Raw genomic sequence first — 21469 nt, 5'->3', positions numbered from 1 at the left:
CATGTTGTGATCAGAATATTATTCTGATCCCGTGAACAAAAACATTTTGGAGTGATTTTACATTTTGGAGTTATAGAAGTTTACTAAACCTTCAGATTACTACAGACTGTCCTGTTTTAGACAGATTTTGTTTTTCGTGTGTTGTTTGCTTATTTTGATGAATCTATGAGTAGTATCGAGGGGTATGAATCATGGTGAAGTTGGAATACAGTAGATATAGTTCTAATATGAAATTGGAAATAGTTTGCAACAGTACCTAAAGGTAGTGATTTGCTTTATTATACTAATGGATCTCACAAAGTTTTTGTTAAAGTTTTTTGTGGATGAAGTGTTCGAAGAACGAGGAGTTACCGATGTGAGAAGAATAAAGAGAGGCAAGAGCTCAAGCTTGGGGATGCCCGAGGCACCCCAAGTAAATATTCTAAGGATACTCAAGCATCTAAGTTTGGGGATGCCCCGGTTGGCATCCCATCTTTCTTCTTCAACAATTATCGGCATACCTCGGTTTTTGTTTCGTTCACATGATTTGTGTCCTTTGTTTTTTTATTCTTCCTTTATGAACCATGATAGTATGAGATATCCCTTCATTGATTTATAGAATGCTTCATGTGCTTCACTTATATCTTTTAAGTATGATCTTATAGAATTGCTCTTTGTGCTTCACTTAAATCTTTTGAGTATGGTTTTATAGAATGCCTCGTGTGCTTCACTTATACATTTTGAGCTTCGACATTGGTTAGTTTATATTAATTGTAGAATGCTCCATGAACTTCACTTATATCTTTTGGAGTTTGAATAATACTATCATCTAAAGCGGGTTTGGAAGAGTGTCAACTCTAGGAACTAGTGATCCCGCTATTCTGAATGAGAAGAATTTTTCTTATGTGGGGAGTAGAAAAAATTCTATGCTTGTAGATCATGAAAAGAATGCTTTATGTGATGGTTATGTTGTTTAATTCATTCATGATGCTACTGAAAATTATTATGAGGGAGGAATATATGCTTGTAGGAGTTGCAATAATATCAAGTTTCCTCTCTATGTGCTTAAAGTTTTGAAGTTATCCTTGTTTTTCCTTCCTATGCTAGTTGATTCTTGTTCCCATAAGTTGTGTACTCACAAAATCCCTAGGCATAGTAAGTGGGTTAGGTTTAAATTTGCTAGTCATATTCTTCATGATGCTCTCTTTATGTTTCAATTCTTATCTTTTATGTGAGCATCAGTGAAATCATCATGCCTAGCTAAAAGGCATTAAAGCGAAGCGCTTGTTGGGAGACAACCCAATATTTAGCCTTAATGTTTTTGTGTGTTATCATGGTTAAGCTACTGTATTAATCATGTATTATAGCTTTTATTTCAATAAAATGCCAAGTAAGACCTTTGAGAAGACTTGGGTGAAAGTTAATGTGATCTTGCTGTAAAAAACAGAAACTTTGCGCTCACGAGATTTGCTGCCATTTTTTATTGGAGAGTGCGATTAGGTTGATTCTTTTTGAAGAAGATTAATAGACAAATTCCTCACGTACACCAATTTATTTCATAATTTTTTGAGTAGCATAAGTATGGTTAGTGTTCAGATCATTACAGACTGTTCTGTTTCTGACAGATTCTGTTTTCATTGCATAGTTTGCTTGTTTTCTAGTTTCTATGACTTATATTCCTCAATATAAATTGTAGAAATGATATGGTACAGTAGGCATTGTGTGATAATAATTATGATCTTTGTCTTTAACAGTACCAAGGTGAATGGTTTACTCTTTATCATACTAACCTATCTCACGAAGTTCCGTTAAGTTTTGTGTGATTGAAGTTTTCAAGCTTTGGGTGAGATATTGATATGAGGAGAATAAGGAGTGGGAATACCCTAAGCTTGGGGATGCCCAAGGCACCCCAAGGTAATATTCAAGGAAGACTCAAGCGCCTAAGCTTGGGGATGCCCCGGAAGGCATCCCCTCTTTCGTCTTCAAAACTATCGGTATACCTTACTCGGAGCTATATTTTTATTCGTCACATGATATGTGTTTTGCTTGGAGAGTGTTTTCAATTTTACTTGCTGTTTGAATAAAATCATTGGATCTGAAATATTAAATGAAAAAGAATCCTCCCATGGCTAGTTAATTATTTGACTACTCAGTGACCTTCACTATTATCTTTTGGAGGTTTGTCATTTACTCATGTGCTTCACGTATATCCTATGAGTAAATGGTTGAATAATTGAATATCATAAATCTGAATTTATATATGTTTCATATGCTTATACCATGGGGAGTAATGACTTCACATAGAATAAGTATAGGTAGTAAACTTATTGAAAGTTAGCAAACGTAGAATTGGTCACTTGAACAATTCATGAAAGAATATTGAAGGAAGAGAGATTCCACATATAAATATACTATCTTGGACATCTTTTGCAATTGTGAGCACTCATTAAAATATGACATGCTAAAAGGTTGATGTCAGACAAGGAAGACAACGTAAAGGGTTATGCTTTCTTATATCCGAAATAAAGTATATTGCCTTGGATCATCCAACATGTTGAGCTTGCTTTTCCCCCTCATGCTAGCCAAATTATCTGCACCAAGTAGAGATAATACTTGTGCTTCCAAACATTCCTTAAACTAGTTTTTCCATGAGAGTCCACCATACCTACCTATGGATTGAGTAAGATCCTTCAAGTAAGTTGTCATTGGTGCATGCAATAAAAATTGCCCTCTAAATATGTATGATCTATTAATGTGGAGAAAATAAGCTTTATACGATCTTGTGATGTGGAAGAAATAAAAGCGACGGACTGCATAATAAAGGTCCATATCACAAGTGGCAATATAAAGTGACGTTCTTTTGCATTAAGATTTTGTGCATCCAACCATAAAAGCGCATGACAACCTCTTCTTCCCTCTGCGAAGGGCCTATCTTCTACTTTTATCTTCTACCCTTATGCAAGAGTCATGGTGATCTTCACCTTTCCTTTTTACATTTTATCCTTTGCCAAGCACATTGTGTTGGAAAGATCCTGGTATATATGACACGCTAGTTATCATGAACTATTATTGTTGACATTACCCTTGAGGTAAAAGGTTGGGAGGCAAATCTATAAGACCCTATCTTTCTCTGTGTCCGATTAAAACTTTGAATCATAAATATCACGTGAGTGTTAGCAATTGTGAAAGATTAAATGATAGTTGAGTATGTGGAGTTTGCTAGATCAAAGCTCTGACATAGACCCTTCCTGAAAATAAGATGAATTGCAATTGTTTGATGACTAAGAATATAGTTTGTTAGTTTCAAGAAAGTTTATGATCTATACTATAACATGTGAATAGCTTGTTACTTGATCATGAAAAGTTTTATGAAGATGAGCTACTATTATGATACATAATGATGCTAGAAAAAGTTATTGGAACTATCATTGATGAAACTTATGCACTTGCTAGCATTCACACTTCATAAATTATTTCTTTTATCATTTACCTACTCAAGGACGAGCAGGAATTAAGCTTGGGGATGCTGATACGTTTCCAACGTATCTATAATTTATGAAGTATTCATGCTATTATATTATCAACCTTGGATGTTTTATATGCATTTATATGCTATTTTATATGATTTTTGGGACTAACCTATTAACCTAGTGCCCAGTGCCAATTTTTTCCTTGTTTTTGAGTTTTACAGAAAAGGAATATCAAACGGAGTCCAATTGACGTGCCAATTTTTGATGATTTTTTATGGACCAAAAGAAGACCCCGTAGTAAAAGAGTTGGGCCAGGAGAGTCCTGGGGCGTCCACAAGGGTGGGGGCACGCCCACCCCCCCAGGCACGTGGGCCTGCCTCGTGGCCGCCTCGGGCATCTCCTTAACGTGAGACCGATGCCAAAAATTCCTATAAATACAGAAACCTCGCAAAATTAACCTAGGTCGGGAGTTCCGCCGCCAGAAGCCTCCGTAGCCACCGAAAACCAATCTAGGCCCTCTCTGGCACATTGCCAGAGGGGGCCTTCATCACCGGAGGGCATGGAGGAGGATCCCAGAGGGGCCATCATCACCATGAAGGCCAAGGACCAGAGGGAGAACCTCTCCCATCTAGGGGGAGGCCATGGAGGAGGAAGCACAAGGGGGAGAACCTCTCCTCCTCTCTCTTGGTGGCACCGGAGTGCCATCGAGAGGGGAATCATCGCCACGATGATCGTCTTCATCAACATCACCATCATCATCATCACCCTCATCTCTTTTACGCGGTCCACTCTCCCGTATCCCGCTGTAGGGTGTTGCAATACGTTCATGATTTGCTTATAGTGGGTTGGTGAGTGACTGAAACACAAACCCGAGTAAGGGGGTTGTTGCGTATGGGAATAAAGAGGACTTGATGCTTTAATTCTATGGTTGGGTTTTACCTTAATGATCTTTAGTAGTTGCGGATGCTTGCTAGAGTTCCAATCATAAGTGCATATGATCCAAGTAGAGAAAGTATGTTAGCTTATGCCTCTCCCTCATATGAAACTGCAATAGTGATTACCGGTCTTGTTAACAATTGCCTAGGACAATTCCGCACACCGATCCACCATTATTCCACACTCGATATTTATAATATTTAGTAGTATATTCTAACTTTATGATAACAGCACCTACTTTCATATTTTAGCTTTCTTATATCATGCAAAGTAATCCACTTCATACCCACAACGTAGTCTTATTTCTCATTTCTAGTTGGAAGCAAACGTTCGGTGTACGTAGAGTCGTATCAGTTGCAGATAGGGCTTGAGATAATATTGATCTTACATTTAGCTCCTTGTGGGTTCTACACTCCATACTTATCACTTCCATCTTTGGAAATTGCTACGATGATTCCCTGCACTTGGGGATTATCAGTGATGAAGATGGTGATGCTGGTGAACACGATCACCGCGGCGATGGTTCCCCCGATGGCACTCCGACACCACCGAGAGAGGGGAAGAGATTCTCCCCCTTGTGATTGATCCTCCATGGCCTCCCCCTAGATGGGGAGAGGTTTTCCCTCTAGTCCTTGGCCTCCATGGCCTCCGGTGATGATGGTCCCCTCCGGCAGGGTGCCAGAGAGGGCCTAGATTGGGTTTTCGTGGCTATAGAGGCTTACGGCGGTGGAACTCTCGATCTCTCTTCTGTTATGGGTTTTTTAGGATTTATAGGAATGGTTGGCGTCGGTTTCACGTCAGGGGGCCCCATGAGGCGATCACAAGGTCGAGGGGCGCGTCCCCCACCCTTGTGGTGGCCCCAAGACTCCTCTTCCGTATCTTTTTCATCCAGTATTTTTCATATTTTCCATAAAAATTCTCCATTAATTTTCGGCCCGTTCCGAGGACTTCTATTTCTGCACAAAAACAACACCATGGTAGTTCTGCTGAAAACAGCGCCAGTCCGGGTTAGTTCTAATCAAATCATACCAAAATCATATGGAATTGTTGTAAACATGGCATGAATACTTCATAAATTATAGATACATCGGAGATGTATCAGCATCCCAAAGCTTAATTCATGCTCGTCCTCGAGTAGGTAAATGATAAATGAAATAATTTATGAAGTGTAAATGTCATCAAGTGCACAAGTTTGGTCAATGAAAGTTCCAAGCACTTTTTATAGCATTATTCTTTATCATAAACAGTAGCTCATCTTCATAAAACTTCTCATGATCAAGTAACAAGCTATCCACAAATTAAAGTATAGACCATAAACTTTCTTGAAAGCTAACAAACTATGCTCTTAGTCATCAAACAATTGCAATTCATCTTATTTTCAGGAAGGGTCTATGTAAGAGCTTCGATTTAGCAAATTCCACATACTCAACCATCATTTAATCCTTCACAATTGCTAACACTCACGTGATATTTATGGGTTCAAAGTTTCAATCAGACACAGAGAAAGATAGGGTCTTATAGTTTCACCTCCCAACCTTTTACCTCAAGGGTAATGTCAACAATAATACTTTATGAAAACCTACATCTGAGTGGGCATAAATATCTGGATGGCTCCAACACATAGTGCTTGCCAAAGGAAAAAGTGTAAAAAGGAAAGGTGAAGATCACCATGACTCTTGCATAGGGGTAGAAGATAAAAGTAAAAGATAGGCCCTTCGCAGAAGGAAGCAGAGGTTGTCATGTGCTTTTATAGTTGGAGGCACAAAATTTTAATGCAAAAGAACGTCACTTTATATTGCCGCTTGTGATAAAGACCTTTATTATGCAGTTTGTTGCTTTTATTTCTTCGATATCACAAGTTCGTATAAAGCTTATTTTCTTCGAAGTAATAGATCATACATATTTAGAGAGCAATTTTTATTGCTTACACCAATGACAACTTACTTGAAGGATCTTACTCAATCCATAGGTAGGTATGGTGGACTCTCATGGCAAAACTGGTTTAAGGGATGTTTGGAAGCACAAATAGTATCTCTACCTGGTGCAAAGAATTTGTCTAGCATGAGAGGGAAAGGCAAGCTCAAGATGTTGGAGGATCCATGACAATATCACTTCTATTCGGATATATGAAAACATAACTCATTATGTTGTCTTCCTTGTCCAATGTCAACTTTTTAGCATGTCATATTTTAATGAGTACTCACAATTACAAAAGATGTCCAATATAGTATATTCATATGTGAAATCTCTCTTCCTTCAATATTCTTTCATGAATTGTTCAAATGACCAATACTATGTTTGCTAACTTTCAATAAATTTACCACCTATACTTATTATATGTGAAGTCATTACTCCCCATGGTATAAGCATATGGAACATATATAAATTCAGATTTATCATTTTCAATTCATTCAACCATTTACTCATAGGATATAAGTGAAGCACTTGCATAAATGACAAACTACTCCAAAAAGATATAAGTGAAGAACAATGAGTAGTCAAGTAATTAACTAGCCATGGGAGGACTCTCTCTAATTCAAGATTTCAGATCCAATGATTTTATTCAAATAGTAAGTAAAATGAAAATACGCTCCAAGCAAAACACATATCATGTGACGAATAAAAATATAGCTCCGACAATGTTGGAAAAAGCGGTAGGCGTAAGCGAGGCGGTTGGCCTTCGCCTAGTGCCTAGGTGGTGCTTAAGCGTCCTAGGCGCAGCCTAGGCGGTAATATAGATTCTACTATCAGTGTGTATTTGTGGTTATTATATGTGTACTGATGTTAATTTAGGGCAGATAAATAAGGTAACTACCAGCTACTACCATTTGAATATGTGATGTTTGGCATTTCAGTGCAATATGGCATGAATTCTCGCTTGGTTAAACAATTTGTTGCATGCACTGCCTAGACTACCATTTATGCCCTAGGCGAGGCGTTTGGCCATCGCCTAGCGCCTAGGCGTGCCTAAGCACCTCCTAGGCACTGCCTTTTGCAACAGAGGCTCCGAGTAAGGTATACCCATGATATTGAAGACGAAAGAGGGGATGCCTTCCGGGGCATCCCCAAGCTTAGGCGCTTGATTCTTCCTTGAAAATTACCTTGGGTTGCCTTTGGCATCCCCAAGATTAGGGTCTTTCCACTCCTTATTCTCCTCTATCGATATCTCACCCAAAACTTGAAAAGTTCAATCACACAAAACTTAACGTAATTTCGTGAGATGGGTTAGTATGATAAAGAGTAAATCATTCACTTTGGTACTGTCAAAGAAAAGATTCATAATGGTTCTCACACAATGCCTACTGTACCATGTAATTTCTACAATTTATATTGAGTAATATAAGTCATAGAAACTAGAAAATAAGCAAACTATGCATTGAAAACAGAATCTGCCAGAAACAGAACAGTCTGTAATGATCTGAACAACAACTATACTTCTGCTACTCGAAAAACTCTGAAAAATTAGGACATCCTAAGAAATTTGTTTATTAATCTTATGCAAAAAGAATCAGTATTTTATCACGCTTTTGTTAAAAATGAGAATTGTTTTCCTGAGCGTAAAAGTTTCTGTTTTTCAGCAAGATCAAATCAACTATCACCGTAAGCCATCCCAAAGGTCTTACTTGGCACTTTATTGAAACAAAATCTATAAAACATGATTACTGCGGTATCTTAATCATGTGAACATGAAAAACTTTAGGTAAAGGTGTTGAGTTGTCTCCCAACGAGCGCTTTTCTTTAATGCCTTTTTAGCTAGGCAAGATGATTTCAATGATGCTCACATAAAAGATAGGAATGGAAACATAATGGGAGCATAATGAAGAATATGATTATCACATTTGAGTCTAACACACTTCCTATGCATAGGGATTTTGTGAGCAAACAACTTATGGGAACAAGAATCACCTAGCAAAGGAAGGCAAAACAAGCATAACTTCAAGATTTTCAACACATAGAGAGGAAACTTGATATTATTGCAACTCCTACGAGCATACATTCCTCCCTCATAATATTTTTCAGTAGCATCATGGATGAATTCAACAATATAGCTATCACACACAGCATTCTTTTCATGATCCACAAACATAGAAATTTTACCACTCTCCACATAAGCAAATTTATTCTCATGAATAGTAGTGGGAGCAAACTCAACAAAATAACTCTCATGTGAGGCATAATCCAATTGAAAATAAAAATCAAGATGACAAGTTTCATGGTTATCATTATTCTTTATAGCATACATGTCATCACAATAATCATCATAGATAGCAACTTTGTTCTCATAATCAATTGGAACCTCTCCCGAAATAGTAGAAACATCATTAAATAAAGTCATGACCTCTCCAAATCCACTTTCATAATTATTATAAGATTCAACACCCTCTAAAATAGTGGGATCATTACCTAGAGTTTACACTCTTCCAAACCCACTTTCAATGATAATTTTATTCATACTCTAAAAGGTATAAGTGAAGTTCATAGAGCATTCTACAATTAATATAGATCAACCAATATCCAAGCTCAAAATATATAAGTGAAGCACACGAGGCATTCTATAAATAAATTAAGGACTATCTCATACTAGCATGGTATATAAAGGAAAAATAAACTCAAAATACACATATCATGTGAACAAAACAAAAACCAAGGTATACCGATAATTGTTGAAGAAGAAAGATGGGATGCCCACCGGGGCATCCCCAAGCTTAGATGCTTGAGTATTCTTGAAATATTTTCTTGGGGTGCCTTGGGCATCCCCAAGCTTGAACTCTTGCCTCTCATTATTATTCTCATATCGGTAACTCCTCGTTCTTCGAACACTTCATCCACACAAGACTCAACAAAATTTTTGTGAGATTCATCAGTATAATAAAGCAAATCACAACCTTTAGGTACTATTGTAAACTCATTCCAATTTCATATTGGCATTATATCTACTGTATTCCAACTTCACCATGGTTCATACCCCCCGATACAACCCATAGATTCATCAAAATAAGTGAACAACACATAGAAAACAGAATCTGTCAAGAACAGGAGAGTCTGTAGCAATCTGGAACTTCCGTATACTTCTGTAACTTCAAAAATTCTAAAAAAAATTACAAAGCAGTAATGTGCCAAAATTTCAAGATTTTATCATGCTCTAGTAAAAAAATGAAAATTAAAGGACTACATTAAAAGTTTCTGTTTTTCTGCTGCACACACCAAACAAGCAATTTAAACATTCTATAACCAAACCATGACACATTACTTTTATAATACAATGAATATATACAAGGGGGTACTTATTTTTTAGAAACTTCCATGAAAAATTCTACATTGTTCCATGAGCATGAACACAAGTGTTCAAGATCGACCCTCACTTCTTCAATGCATAACCTTCCAATCACTTCTCTTTTTGAAAACGTTTTTAGGCATAAGAGGCAAGTAATTTTTTTGTATTTTGTATTTTGTAAAAAAATTGTTTGTTTCACCCACAACTAAACAAGAACAAAAGGGAAAACAAAATCTACTTAGTGAAGAAAGCAAACAAGCATACACGAGAATACCAACCCCACGCTATTGCTCCCTGGCAACGGCGCCAAAACAGAGCTTGATAATCCCCAAGTGCAAGGAATCATCATAGCAATTCCCAAAGGTGGAAGTGATAAGTATGGAGCGTCGAACCCACAAGGAGCTAAAGGTAAGATCAATATTCTCTCAAGTCCTATCTGCCACTGATACGACTCTACGTACACCGAACGTTAGCTTCCATCTGGTAACGAGAAATAAAACTACGTTGTGGGTATGAAGAGGATAACTTTGCATAATATCGGAGAACTAAAATATAAAAATAGGTGCTCTTATCATAAAGTTTAAATATAATACTATATATTATAAATGGCGAGTGTGGAAAAATGATGGGTCGGTGTGCGGAATTATCCTAGGCAATTGTTAACAAGATCCGTAGTTGTCATTGCAATTTTATATGAGAGAGAGGCATAACCTAACATACTTTCTTTTCTTGGATCATATGCACCTATGATTGGAACTCTAACAAACATCCGCAACTACTAAAGATCATTAAGGTAAAACCCAACCATAGCATTAAAGTATCAAGTCCCCTTTATCCTATACGCAACAATCCTCTTACTCAGGTTTAAGCTTCTGTCACTATAGCAACCCACTATAAACGAATCATGAACGTATTGCAACACCCTACAGCGGAAATCCTTCATGTGTGCGCGGCACGGAAGGCACCATATAGGACAACACCAAAATAAAATATACAACTCGTACCAATCTAGATCATCAATCAACCCAAAGACAAAATAAATCTGCTCAAAACATCATAGGATGGCAACACATCATTGGATCATAATATGTGGCATAAAGCACCATGTTTAAGTAGGGGATTACAGCGGGGTGCGGGAGAGTGGACCGCGTAAAAAAGATAAGGATGGTGATGTTGGTGAAGACGATCACCGCGGCGATGGTTCCCTCGATGGCACTCCGGCGCCACCGAGAGAGAGGGGGAGAGATTCTCCCCCTTTGTGCTTGCTCCTTCGTGGCCTCCCCCTAGATGGGGAGAGGTTTTCCCTCTGGTCCTTGGCCTCCATGTCGACGATGGCCCCTCCGGGATCCTCCTCCATGGCCTCCGATGATGATGGCCCCCTCCGGCAGGGTGCCAGAGAGGGCCTAGATTGGGTTTTCGTGGCTACAGAGGCTAACGGCGGCAGAACTCCCGATCTCTCTTCTGTTCTGGGGTCTTTAGGATTTATAGGAAGGGTTGGCGTCGGTTTCACGTTAGGGGGCCCCATGAGGCAATCACAAGGTCGAGGGGCACGCCCTAGGGGGCCGCACCCCCACCCTTGTGGTAGCCCCGAGACTCCTCTTCCGTATCTTTTTCTTCCAGTATTTTTCATATTTTCCAGGAAAATTCTCCGTTAATTTTCAGCCTGTTCCGAGGACTTTTATTTCTGCACAAAAACAACACCACGTTAGTTCTGCTGAAAACAGCGTCAGTCTGGGTTAGTTCTAATCAAATCATCCCAAAATCATATGGAATTGTTGTAAACATGGCATGAATACTTCATAAATTATAGATACGCCGGAGACGTATCAACATTCCAAGCTTAATTCATGCTCGTTCTCGAATAGGTAAATGATAAAAGAAATAATTTATGAAGTGTGAATGCCATCAAGTGCACAAGTTTGATCAATGAAAATTACAAATTTTGACTTTTGACGAATCTAATATGCGGAGTGGAAAAAAAATGAGTACATGTGATGGCATTTATTTTGAAACAAAGGGAGTAAAGTTTAGGTGGGGACCACCATGCGCATGCATTGGGCGGCAATGGACAACTTATTACGGTTTTTGCCATTTTTGCCCAGCAATGCCATCAAAAAGTAGAGCTCCGCTTTTTAAAATGTATACAAAACAATAACAATGGCGAGAGAGAGCAAGTAATATGCATTGAGAAAAGAATTGTAAAAATATACTATGAAAGAAAGAAAAGTGAAACATATAAATATATGCATCAAAGGTAAAGATATGTTGTGCAAAATAAGGACTTCAGAATGTGGATTGTATAGAGTTGAAGAAGCTCTTTGTGAAATTGAGCATTGAGCAATGATTCCATAATTTCGAAATGTTCGCCTAGCTTAGAGATAGACCAGGCAGGTCAAGTCAACCATACTCGGGGCACTCCGCTGGCTTTAAAACTCCCCTTGTCACGAGCAGCGCTAACACATCGATCCTCACATGCAAGGACAAGGCTAAACCTCCAAGAAAAACAAAATGCCCATCTCCCAGATCCCCTGGCAGCTCCTCCCTCAGGTCCAGCTGCCCCAACAATGGCAGCAGCTCCTCCCTCAGGTCCAGCTGCCCCAGCAATGGCAGCAGCTCCTCCTCGGCCTCGGCCTCCTGCTGCCTGTCCTGGTTCTGGTCGCGAGGGGCAGGAAAGGGCTCAAGCTGCCGCCGGGACCGGCGCGGCTGCCGGTGCTCGGCAACCTGCACCAGCTGGGCTCGCTCCCGCACCGGAGCCTGCGGGAGCTGGCGCGGCGGCACGGTCCCGTGATGCTGCTGCGCCTGGGCGCCACGCACATGCTGGTCGTGTCGTCGGCGTCGGCGGCGCGTGAGGTGCTCAAGGAGCACGACGCCGACTGCTGCAGCCGCCCGGCGTGCCCCGGCCCTAAGCGCCTGTCGTACGGCTTCAAGAACATGGCCTTCGCCCCCTACGGCGAGCACTGGCGCGAGATGCGCAAGATCTTCATCGTTGAGCTCCTCAGCATGCGCCGCGTCAAGGCCGCCTGGGGCGCGCGCCAGGAGCAGGTGGACAAGCTCATGGCCGCCCTCGCCCCCGACCAGCCGGTGGCGCTCGGCGAGCACATCTTCGCCTTCACCGACGGCATCATCGGCACCGTGGCGCTCGGGAACGTCTACGGCGCCGACATGCTGGCGCGCAAGAAGCACTTCCAGCACGTGCTCGACGAGGCCATGGACATGCTCGCCACCTTCTCCGCCGAGGACTTCTTCCCCAACGCCGCGGGTCGCCTCGTCGACCGCCTCACCGGCCTCGTCGCCCGCCGTGACCGCCTCTTCAGCGACCTCGACGACTTCTTCGAGACGGTCATCGAGCAGCACCTGGACCCCGCGAGGCCCAAGCCGGAGAACGGCGGTGACCTCGTCGACGTCCTCATCGACCTCTGGAAGCAGGAGCACCGTGGCTTCACCAAGGACCACGTCAAGGCCATCATCATGGTACGTCCTCCGGCCTCGTCTTGTGATCCAGAGTCCCGATTCCAATAGAAAATTTCTACTAGTTGACAGACACTGATCGGCTCGCGGGCCGCACTTAATTGTCTGCTCCTCTCATACTCTCTCTAATAATCATTGAAATTCGGTTAGGACACTTTCGTGGGTGGCATCGACACGAGCTCCGTGACGATCCTGTGGGCGATGTCGGAGCTGATCCGGAACCCGCGGGTGCTGAAGAAGGCGCAGCAGGAGATCAGGGCGGCGGTCGGCGAATCGCGCGCCCGGGTGCAGCCGGACGACCTGCCCAAGCTTAACTACCTCAAGATGGTCCTCAAGGAGACCCTCAGGCTCTACCCGCCGGCGACGCTGCTGCTGCCGCGGGAGACGATGCGGCACGTCAAGATCGGCGGTTACGACGTGCCGGCGACGACGAGGGTCGCCGTCAACGCGTGGGCGCTCGGGAGGGACCCGGCGAGCTGGGGCGAGGACGCCGACGAGTTCAACCCGGACAGGTTCGAGGCCGGAGCGAGGCACGGCGCGGTGGACCTCCACGGCGCCCACTTCGAGCTGGTGCCGTTCGGCGCCGGGCGGCGGGTCTGCCCGGGCATGGCAATGGCGCTCATGAACGTGGAGTTCGCGCTGGGCAACCTGCTGTGCGGCTTCGACTGGGCGCTGCCGGAGGGGGCGAAGGCGGAGGACCTGTGCATGGAGGAGGCCGGCGGGCTCACCTTCCACCGCAAGACGCCGCTCGTGCTCGTGCCCACCACGTACGTGCCGCCGTCCGCCGCTTCCCTTAATTAATTCCGCGTCAACTCCATCAGCTGCCAATCAGTTTGTCTGGCCATATGCCGAATATCCCAACGACGGCTCAGTTTCAGCACAAATTTGTTGCTTTATCTTGCTGCAAGCATTTTGTTTGTTTGTTTGTACTTGTCTCGACCTGCGTTGCAAAATGTATTGAAGGAATAAAATTGTCAGCTATATTATCTGGACCCACTTATAATTATACAACGTATCCTGTCCCTGTCTATGGCTGGCGAAATGAACTCTTATCTTGGTTCGGTTTTGCCGGCCAGAGTTGGAATATTGGTAAACTGGCAATCCGGGAGCACCCAGCTGAGCATGTGTTCCAAATGTTCTGCTTCGTGCAGCTCTGGATGCCTTGAGCGGAGAGGGACCGAGAGCATCTACAACCAAGCAGTTTTCAAGCAAACCAATACGGCAGAATCGGTACCAAACCAAAACGCGCGAGAGAGAGCTATCCTAGAAGTTCACGACCAAGGCGTCGTCGTGTGTCCCGCACTTGGTCACCACTTCAATATTGTCGTCGTTGAAGGCGATCACTTTGAGCATGTTGGGAGCCAGAACCAATATTATATGTGAGATTTGATCAGAGGTCACTTTTTTCTAAAAAGAAAACTAACAAAAATATTTTCCAGCGCCGTCCAAGAGGACGAGGGTTGTCGTCAACAGGTGGGGCATCGGGAGGGAGCTAATATTGGTGTCTGATAATTACCCGACGTTCGGTCTGGGAGCTAATAGTGTGCTCGAACTTTACCAACATCGAAGATATGCACTCTGATGAGTGGATTTTATGTGAAACCCTCTATACTATGTTTCTTTAGCATTTTTGGTCCATCATTGTTTTAGGAGTGTTCCTTCACGCGACTGTTCCGCACAAATCATTCCAGCAACAAAAAAGAGTATATATATTTTCTAGGGTAGACGGTCGCGCCAAGCATTCAAAGTCCTAAGTCCACACGAGCACACACGCTTAATAACTATGTGCAATGCTCGATGTCTTTGTGCGCTCTTAGCATGTATTTCCAGAGCTATGGGAGGCTTGCCCTTATAAGAGCATCTCCAACAGCCGCGGAACACGCGGCACGCTAAAAAATAGTTTGCGGCGCGTCCATCGCCAGGTTTGGTGCGGGGCACAGCGCTGGCTCCAGCAGCCGCGCTAAAATACAGCGCGCGCGAGCAGCCCATATTTGTTGGGCCTGCGCATGTCCATATTTGTTGCATTTTGGACACAAAATAAATTTCACATATATATAAAAAACGATACAAAGATATTTTACATAGTTCATAGCATAATAGATAAACAAGTTCATAGCATAGATAGATAAAACCGAACTATGATGCAACTACACAAAATTAAACAACGGTGCAACTAGATAAAACAACGATGCAGCTAGAACTACTCCGAGTCCTCATCATCATGCTCATCCTCGGAGATGTTGTCCGAGATATCGATCTATATATCCTTCCAACGTTCATCGTCTGACGTGAAGATCGACCTCCCACCTGCTTCAACGTTGCGATACCGCCAAAGCCTTCCGCCGATGCCGGTCCGCCCGCTCCGCGCGGCGACTTGCCATCCTCTCTACCCAGTAGGCGTGCTCGTTGGCGACGTCCTCCGGGTGGCGCCGGCGCCACTCCGCCATGGCTCGCTCGTCCTCCTCGGCGACGAGGAGGCGGCGCTGTAGCCGAATGTGGTCCGCCACGGTCCTGTTCCGTGATCAGACGGGGCGGAGAGGCGACGGCATGCGCCTGTTCGCGCGTGTGGACGTCTTGAAAGTTCATCTGCGACGGAGGTCTCTCTAGGCACCACGCCGCCGCGTCGTACGCGCGGGCCGCCTCGTGCGAGGTCCAGAACGTGCCGAGGCCGAGCCGAACGTCGCCGGACCGGATCTCGGCGGAGTACCAGTCATTGGGGCGCTCGCGGACGCCGTAGTAGCCTGAAGATCCCCGGCGGCACAGCGACATGGTGGCGCGGTGGTGGCAGGGCGCTGGAAGCGGCGAGAAAGAGGTGAAAGCGGCGAGGTGGCGAGGGAATGGGCGCGTGGCAGCGTGGTGGAGCGCGTGGCGAGCGCCGCATTTATAGGCGCGCGCAAATCTACCGCGCGAGATGCCGCTATCTCCCGCGCGCGCGCAATCGCTTCCCGCGCGCGGTAGTTTTCCGTCTCCGCCGGAGCGCGTGAAAACTTGTCGCGCGCGCTAAAATGCCAGTCTACCGCGTGCACACGTCTTTTGACGCGTCCGTTGGTGATGCTCTAAGATTGTCTTCTCGTCCCACCACAAGCGGCATGGGACCAAAAATCCTCTTCGAACCAATGCTAGCCGATGGGCTGCATCTGACAGACCTATGTGCAAGCAAGAGCGATAGGCAGCCCGACAAGTCTGTGTGCAAGCAAGAGTGATAGGCAGCCCGACGTGCATGTGTATCACCGAGTGATAGGCAGCCCGACGTGCATGTGTATCACCGCTATGGTAGGCTGGACCACGTGCATGTGTGCCATAATTACGGTAGCAGAAGGTGCATCTAGACCATTGAATGTTTGTACTGCTGCAGTACAACTACATCGTAAATGAACACATCTTTTTCTGATCATCAAAAAATAATGATTCAACTCTACAAATCCTTTTTTTTCATTTCATTTCAACTCCCGAACCGGCAAGGCCCACCGCACCCTAGATCATACAAACGAAAAGAAAACCATCGTAATTCCTCAAGCAGCATATTTCTTTTAATGTAAAAAGTATTTACCAATAACCCTTGATGCAATTAATCAAGAAAATTTTGCCTATATTGTACTCCAATTTGATTTGTACGGAAGCTGCGTTTAATTAACCCGGTGTCAACTCCCGCAGCTGCGTGCTCTAAAGCGGCCAATGAATTTGTCGTTGGCTAGGTTTACCCGGTAGCCCGAATATTCCAACAACGGCTCAGTTTGAACCCAAATTTGTTGCTTTATCCTACTGCATGTTTTTCTAGGGGATTATCCTACTGCATGTATTTCCTATGTTTTGTTTGTTCGAAAACTGTTGTTTGTTTTGAGTTGTCCTTGTCTGGGCCTCAGAGGCAAAATGTATTGAAGGAATTTTCTATATCTACATAGCTAGTCCCCACTAAGATATTTCTCTCAACATGCAAGCAAACCACCTTATCATTCAACATGCATAAAAAAAAGCCCACCTCAACATGCAACTATGCATATTAAAAATCCACTAGAACATGCATGCATGTAAAATTCCATTTTATTATGCTATTTACATTTAATTCTTATATACTTTTAAAAACTATTGTTTCAAAAATTCATATTTTATATAATCAGAATCTCATTGAAATATTGCAAACATTTCCGCAACAACGTGCGGGACATCATCTAGTAGTAATAAATTGGCAGCTATTTTATTTGGATTGGACCTAATGACGGTGAGTATACAACCTAATCTGTCCCTGTCCACTATTTTATTTGGATTGGACCTAATGACGGTGAGTATACAACCTAATCTGTCCCTGTCCATAGCTGGCTAAATGAACTTGACCTTGCTTCGGTTTCGCCGGTCAGAGTTGGAATATTGGAATCAAGCTGATGTAATGCACGAGCACCCAGCTGCGCGCGTCCAAATGTTCTTACTCATGCCTGCAGGCCACGAAGATGGCACTGAGGGAGCTTCACGCCGCATGACTAGGGAGCAGCCGAATCTTCAGTTAGAGCAACTTTAACATGGCGATCCATTTTATTCACTCGTGTTCGTTTGGGTTGATGTGGACATAAAAGTCGGCCCAATGCGTCAATCTAAACGAACGCATGTCTGCTTGGCGTTTGCCTGCCGACCCATTCCAGATCCATTTTTCAGCCGGATTTGTGTCGGCGCGGACACGAGACGGACGTGCACGCGCGCCTTTTTCTCCCGGGCCCGTTGGTCGGTGGTAGCCTCCATCATTTTCCTCTATTTCTCCTCAAAACCCTTCCTCCCGCGTGCGCTCCCATCCCACCCCCGTCATGGACGACGACCTCGACCTCGACGCCGCCGCCGGCCTCGCCTCCCTTGCCTCGTCCGGCATGACGACCGCCCCCTCCGGCAAAGGCAAGCCTCACGTCCCACGCAAGACCGCCGCCGCGCCCAAGCTGAAGAAGGCGATGATGCCCAAACAGCGGGCAGGGGAGTCAGCCAAGGGAAAGGGCCGAAGGCACGCCGCGAACGCGAGGGATGAAGGCACCGCGGCGGCCGCGAGCGTCGCCGCCGCGCAGCAGAATGTCAAAAACGCCCGCGTCGCGGCGTCAACGAGGGAGGCGCTCTATATGGTAGGGTTAAACCCTAGCCAACACGGCCTCGTAAACGCCGTCGTGGCCGCGGCCAGCACCGGCTCATCCGTGTTCTCTCGGATGGTGCTGCCCAACTCACCCCGCGCGTCGACTTGCACCCCGATGCCCCGCTTCAACGTCTACCCGCAGGCCTCCCGCCTCTCCGGGGAGTGCTCGCCCGAGGTGAGCGTGGTGGCGCCTTCCATGCCCGTGCCCGCGTCCATCGACCTCAACGCCACACCTGTGGCCGGTGGCTCGTCATCCGAAGGCGCGAGGAAACGCACACGTCAGATGCCAGCCGACGTGCTGCCGGCCGCACGCAACCTCTTCGACGGAATGTCGGCCGCCAGCGACAAGGACTACATGCAGAACCTGATCTTCGAGGGTGGTGCGCCGGCCGCTGGCTACGATCCCGACGAGACACAAAGCCAGGACGGCCGAGGGGCGTTCACGCCGTCCTCTAGCTATGATCCTGATCATGCGGCCTTCATGCGCGATCAGGTCGGCATGGACCTGGACGGCTTCTCACTTGACCACGAGTTCCCGAAGGACTATGGGCAAGAGGAGGAGGACGAGTGCCACATCGAAGGGGAGCCTTTATTCGAGGACGAGCTCGCCAACTAAGCCGTCGGGCCGAAGCCGAAGCGCAAGAGAAAGCGGACCAAGGCATACACGGCGGTCGAGGACAAGCTTCTTTGCGAGTGTTGGAGAGACATTGGGCAAGACCCCAAGACGGGCGCCGAACAAAAGCATTCAACTTTTTGGATTCGTGTCCGCCATGAGTTTCATGAGCGCAAGAAGTTTCTGCCTTGTCAAATAGTGAGCACGCGTGGGTGGGTGTCCATTTTGAAGCGATGGAGGGTGATCCAACAAGAATGCAACAAGTTTTGTATCACTCTTGAGAGCGTCTAGGCCCGCCCCGTGAGCGGCGTCGACATGCAAGACATGGTGTGCTAGCAAACCGTCCTCTTTTGTGTCATCAAGTTTATGCTTGCATGTTCATTTGCATACCATTTTAGGGCGCTGGCATGGTGTCGGCATGAGACATGGCCGTTGGCAATGATCTATGGCCGCAGGCCTTTTTTAAAAAATCCAGTGCATATATGAAATGGATCGGCGCGCCGAGCGCACTGCCGATCCAAATCTAAAAAAAAGCAGACGCCGGGCGGGCGGCCGATTCAAACGGACAAAAAACGAACAAATACGCTATCCGTTTAGATCGATCCGTTGGAGTTGCTCTTATAACTGGAAAAAATATCATTCAACTTCCTCTCTCGTTGCCTTTGTCTTCGTCCAATTCATGTCGACCTGCCCTGCCACCCACGAGCTACGCGCGGCGTCACCGCATGTGAAAATGTATCTGGTGCACTGGTGCACCGGACGTTGTATTGCATTTTAAAATGTTTTAGAAAATCTGAAAAAAAATCTAGCATATTGGGTCAAAATTTTATAATAAAATTCAAAATATTGCACAAGATACAATTTTTTTGCCATCAATGCACGTTATTTAGTGGAAAATTTTATCAAAAAATAAAAAGAATAACATGGAATCAGAAATAGGAAATTATGTTATTTAAACTAGCCAAGTTGCCCCTTGCACTTCACGCGACGCCTCCTACGGATCTACTGCATGCAACGAGATCTCCTATAGCGCGCATAGAGCACTGGTTGTCCCGCAAACGCGACCCCAGAAGCTCCACGACACTCTTGCCGCCGGCCCATCTATTACTTTGCTACCGGTCTGACTGTATACAGTGCATGCAGTTCCCCTCAAAAAGAAATTTATAGTGCATGTGATTTTTTTGGTGCCTTATCGTTTTAGCTGGTTTTAGTATTCAGTCGTTTTCTATAAAAAATATTTTCTAAACATTTGAAAAATATGTTCAAAAATATATATATTTTCAAATTTGTCAAAAACATTTCAAAATTAATTTTATAGATCAACTTGAAAATCGTGATTTTAATATTACCACAAATTAAAAGCATGTTCGCCAATTGAAAAATGCCCTATTTTTAGAAAAATCATGTATTCAAAAAATATTCACGAATTAAGAAACTATTCTTGACTTCCAAAATATTGTTTCTGAATTTAAAAACATTCAAAATTCCAAATAATATTCACGGATTCAAAAAATGAATGTGGGCATAAAAATGTCCACGAATTTGAAAAATAATGAATTTTAAGAAATTTTCAGAAATAAAAAATGATCAGATTCTAAAACTGTTCAGGAATTTCAAAAAATATTCAAAAATGAAAAAAATATTCGCCAACTAAAATAATTTTCATAAATTTTAAAAAAATGTCCACAAAATGTAGAAATATTTCACTAACTGAAAACAATTAGAAAATTATTTAAAACCCACGAATTCAGAAATTGTTTAGGGATTATCATATTTATGAATTTAAAAAATGCTTGTAGATTTTAAAAATCATGGTTTCAAAAAATGTTCATGAATTGAAAAATTGTTCATAAACCATGAATGTTTCAGGAAATAAAAATATTTGCGAATTAAAATGTTTTTTATTTAGAAAATGCTCGTGAATTGAAAAGTAGAAAAAATAAAAAGTTGTAAGAAAAAAGGAAAGCGGGAGAAATCATGAAGAAACCCAATAGAAAAAAGAAAGAACAAATGGTCTAGGGAAGGTTTATAGGAAAAATAACACTTTCCCGCAATGGATGAAAATCATAAACAAAATGGGTCGGCCCAATATGGCAATAAAGCAGCTTACTGGGGGGGTATCCGATTCTAAAAAAACTTGGGGGGGGGGGGGGGGTCAGGATGCACGCAAAGGTTTCTTTAAGGGTTGTCCTCGCCGCCAAGAAATTTTTGGTCCCCTCGCCTTTGGCTGCCATCTCGGCGTTCAGAGGTGGGGGTGGGGGGATCTCATCTTCAAGAGTTCTATGTTCTTCATTATTGTCTAGCGATCATTGTATTTTGTGCGGATGATTTACTCTTGTTCTTTTGGCGGCGCCATGAGATTCATGAGCTTTCTGTCCTCGCATATCTTTGGTGAGTTTATGTTGGTGTGTCAAAAAAAACTATTGGTTTGATTATTTGTGGAGTTGAAATTTTTCATCAACACCATGGTGAAGATATTGTGATTCGACGGCATGCACTTGTAGTGGATCATCCACAACCCAAGTACATTCATCGATCAAGGCTTCCCATGTGTTTAGATGGGCAACTCAATATGCTTTCAAAAATCATTATTGGTAATGTTCGTGCGGGTGAAAGAGCGACAC

The 21469-nt window shown here is 43.8% G+C and overlaps 2 protein-coding genes and 1 pseudogene across 2 annotated transcripts; 2 read left to right on the top strand and 1 right to left on the bottom strand.

The window, feature by feature from the left end:
- Positions 1-12109: 12109 nt before the first annotated feature.
- Positions 12110-14114, top strand: LOC125520908 (4-hydroxyphenylacetaldehyde oxime monooxygenase). Its single transcript, XM_048685947.2, has 2 exons — positions 12110-13131; positions 13279-14114. Exons 1-2 carry the CDS (start codon positions 12169-12171, stop codon positions 13927-13929), a joined length of 1614 nt encoding a protein of 537 aa, XP_048541904.2. The 5' UTR covers positions 12110-12168; the 3' UTR covers positions 13930-14114.
- Positions 14115-15385: 1271 nt separating this feature from the next.
- Positions 15386-17439, bottom strand: LOC147958886 (uncharacterized; annotated as a pseudogene).
- A 908-nt stretch (positions 17440-18347) lies between these two features.
- On the top strand, positions 18348-18848 carry LOC125525835 (uncharacterized). The gene has a single exon (XM_048690842.2). It carries the CDS (start codon positions 18348-18350, stop codon positions 18846-18848), a length of 501 nt encoding a protein of 166 aa, XP_048546799.2.
- Positions 18849-21469: the final 2621 nt, after the last annotated feature.

Source organism: Triticum urartu, chromosome 7A (assembly GCF_056163025.1).
Source record: "Triticum urartu cultivar PI428250 chromosome 7A, HENAU_Tu73, whole genome shotgun sequence".
NCBI lineage: Eukaryota > Viridiplantae > Streptophyta > Magnoliopsida > Poales > Poaceae > Triticum > Triticum urartu.
This window is presented reverse-complemented; position numbering and strand designations above follow the sequence as displayed.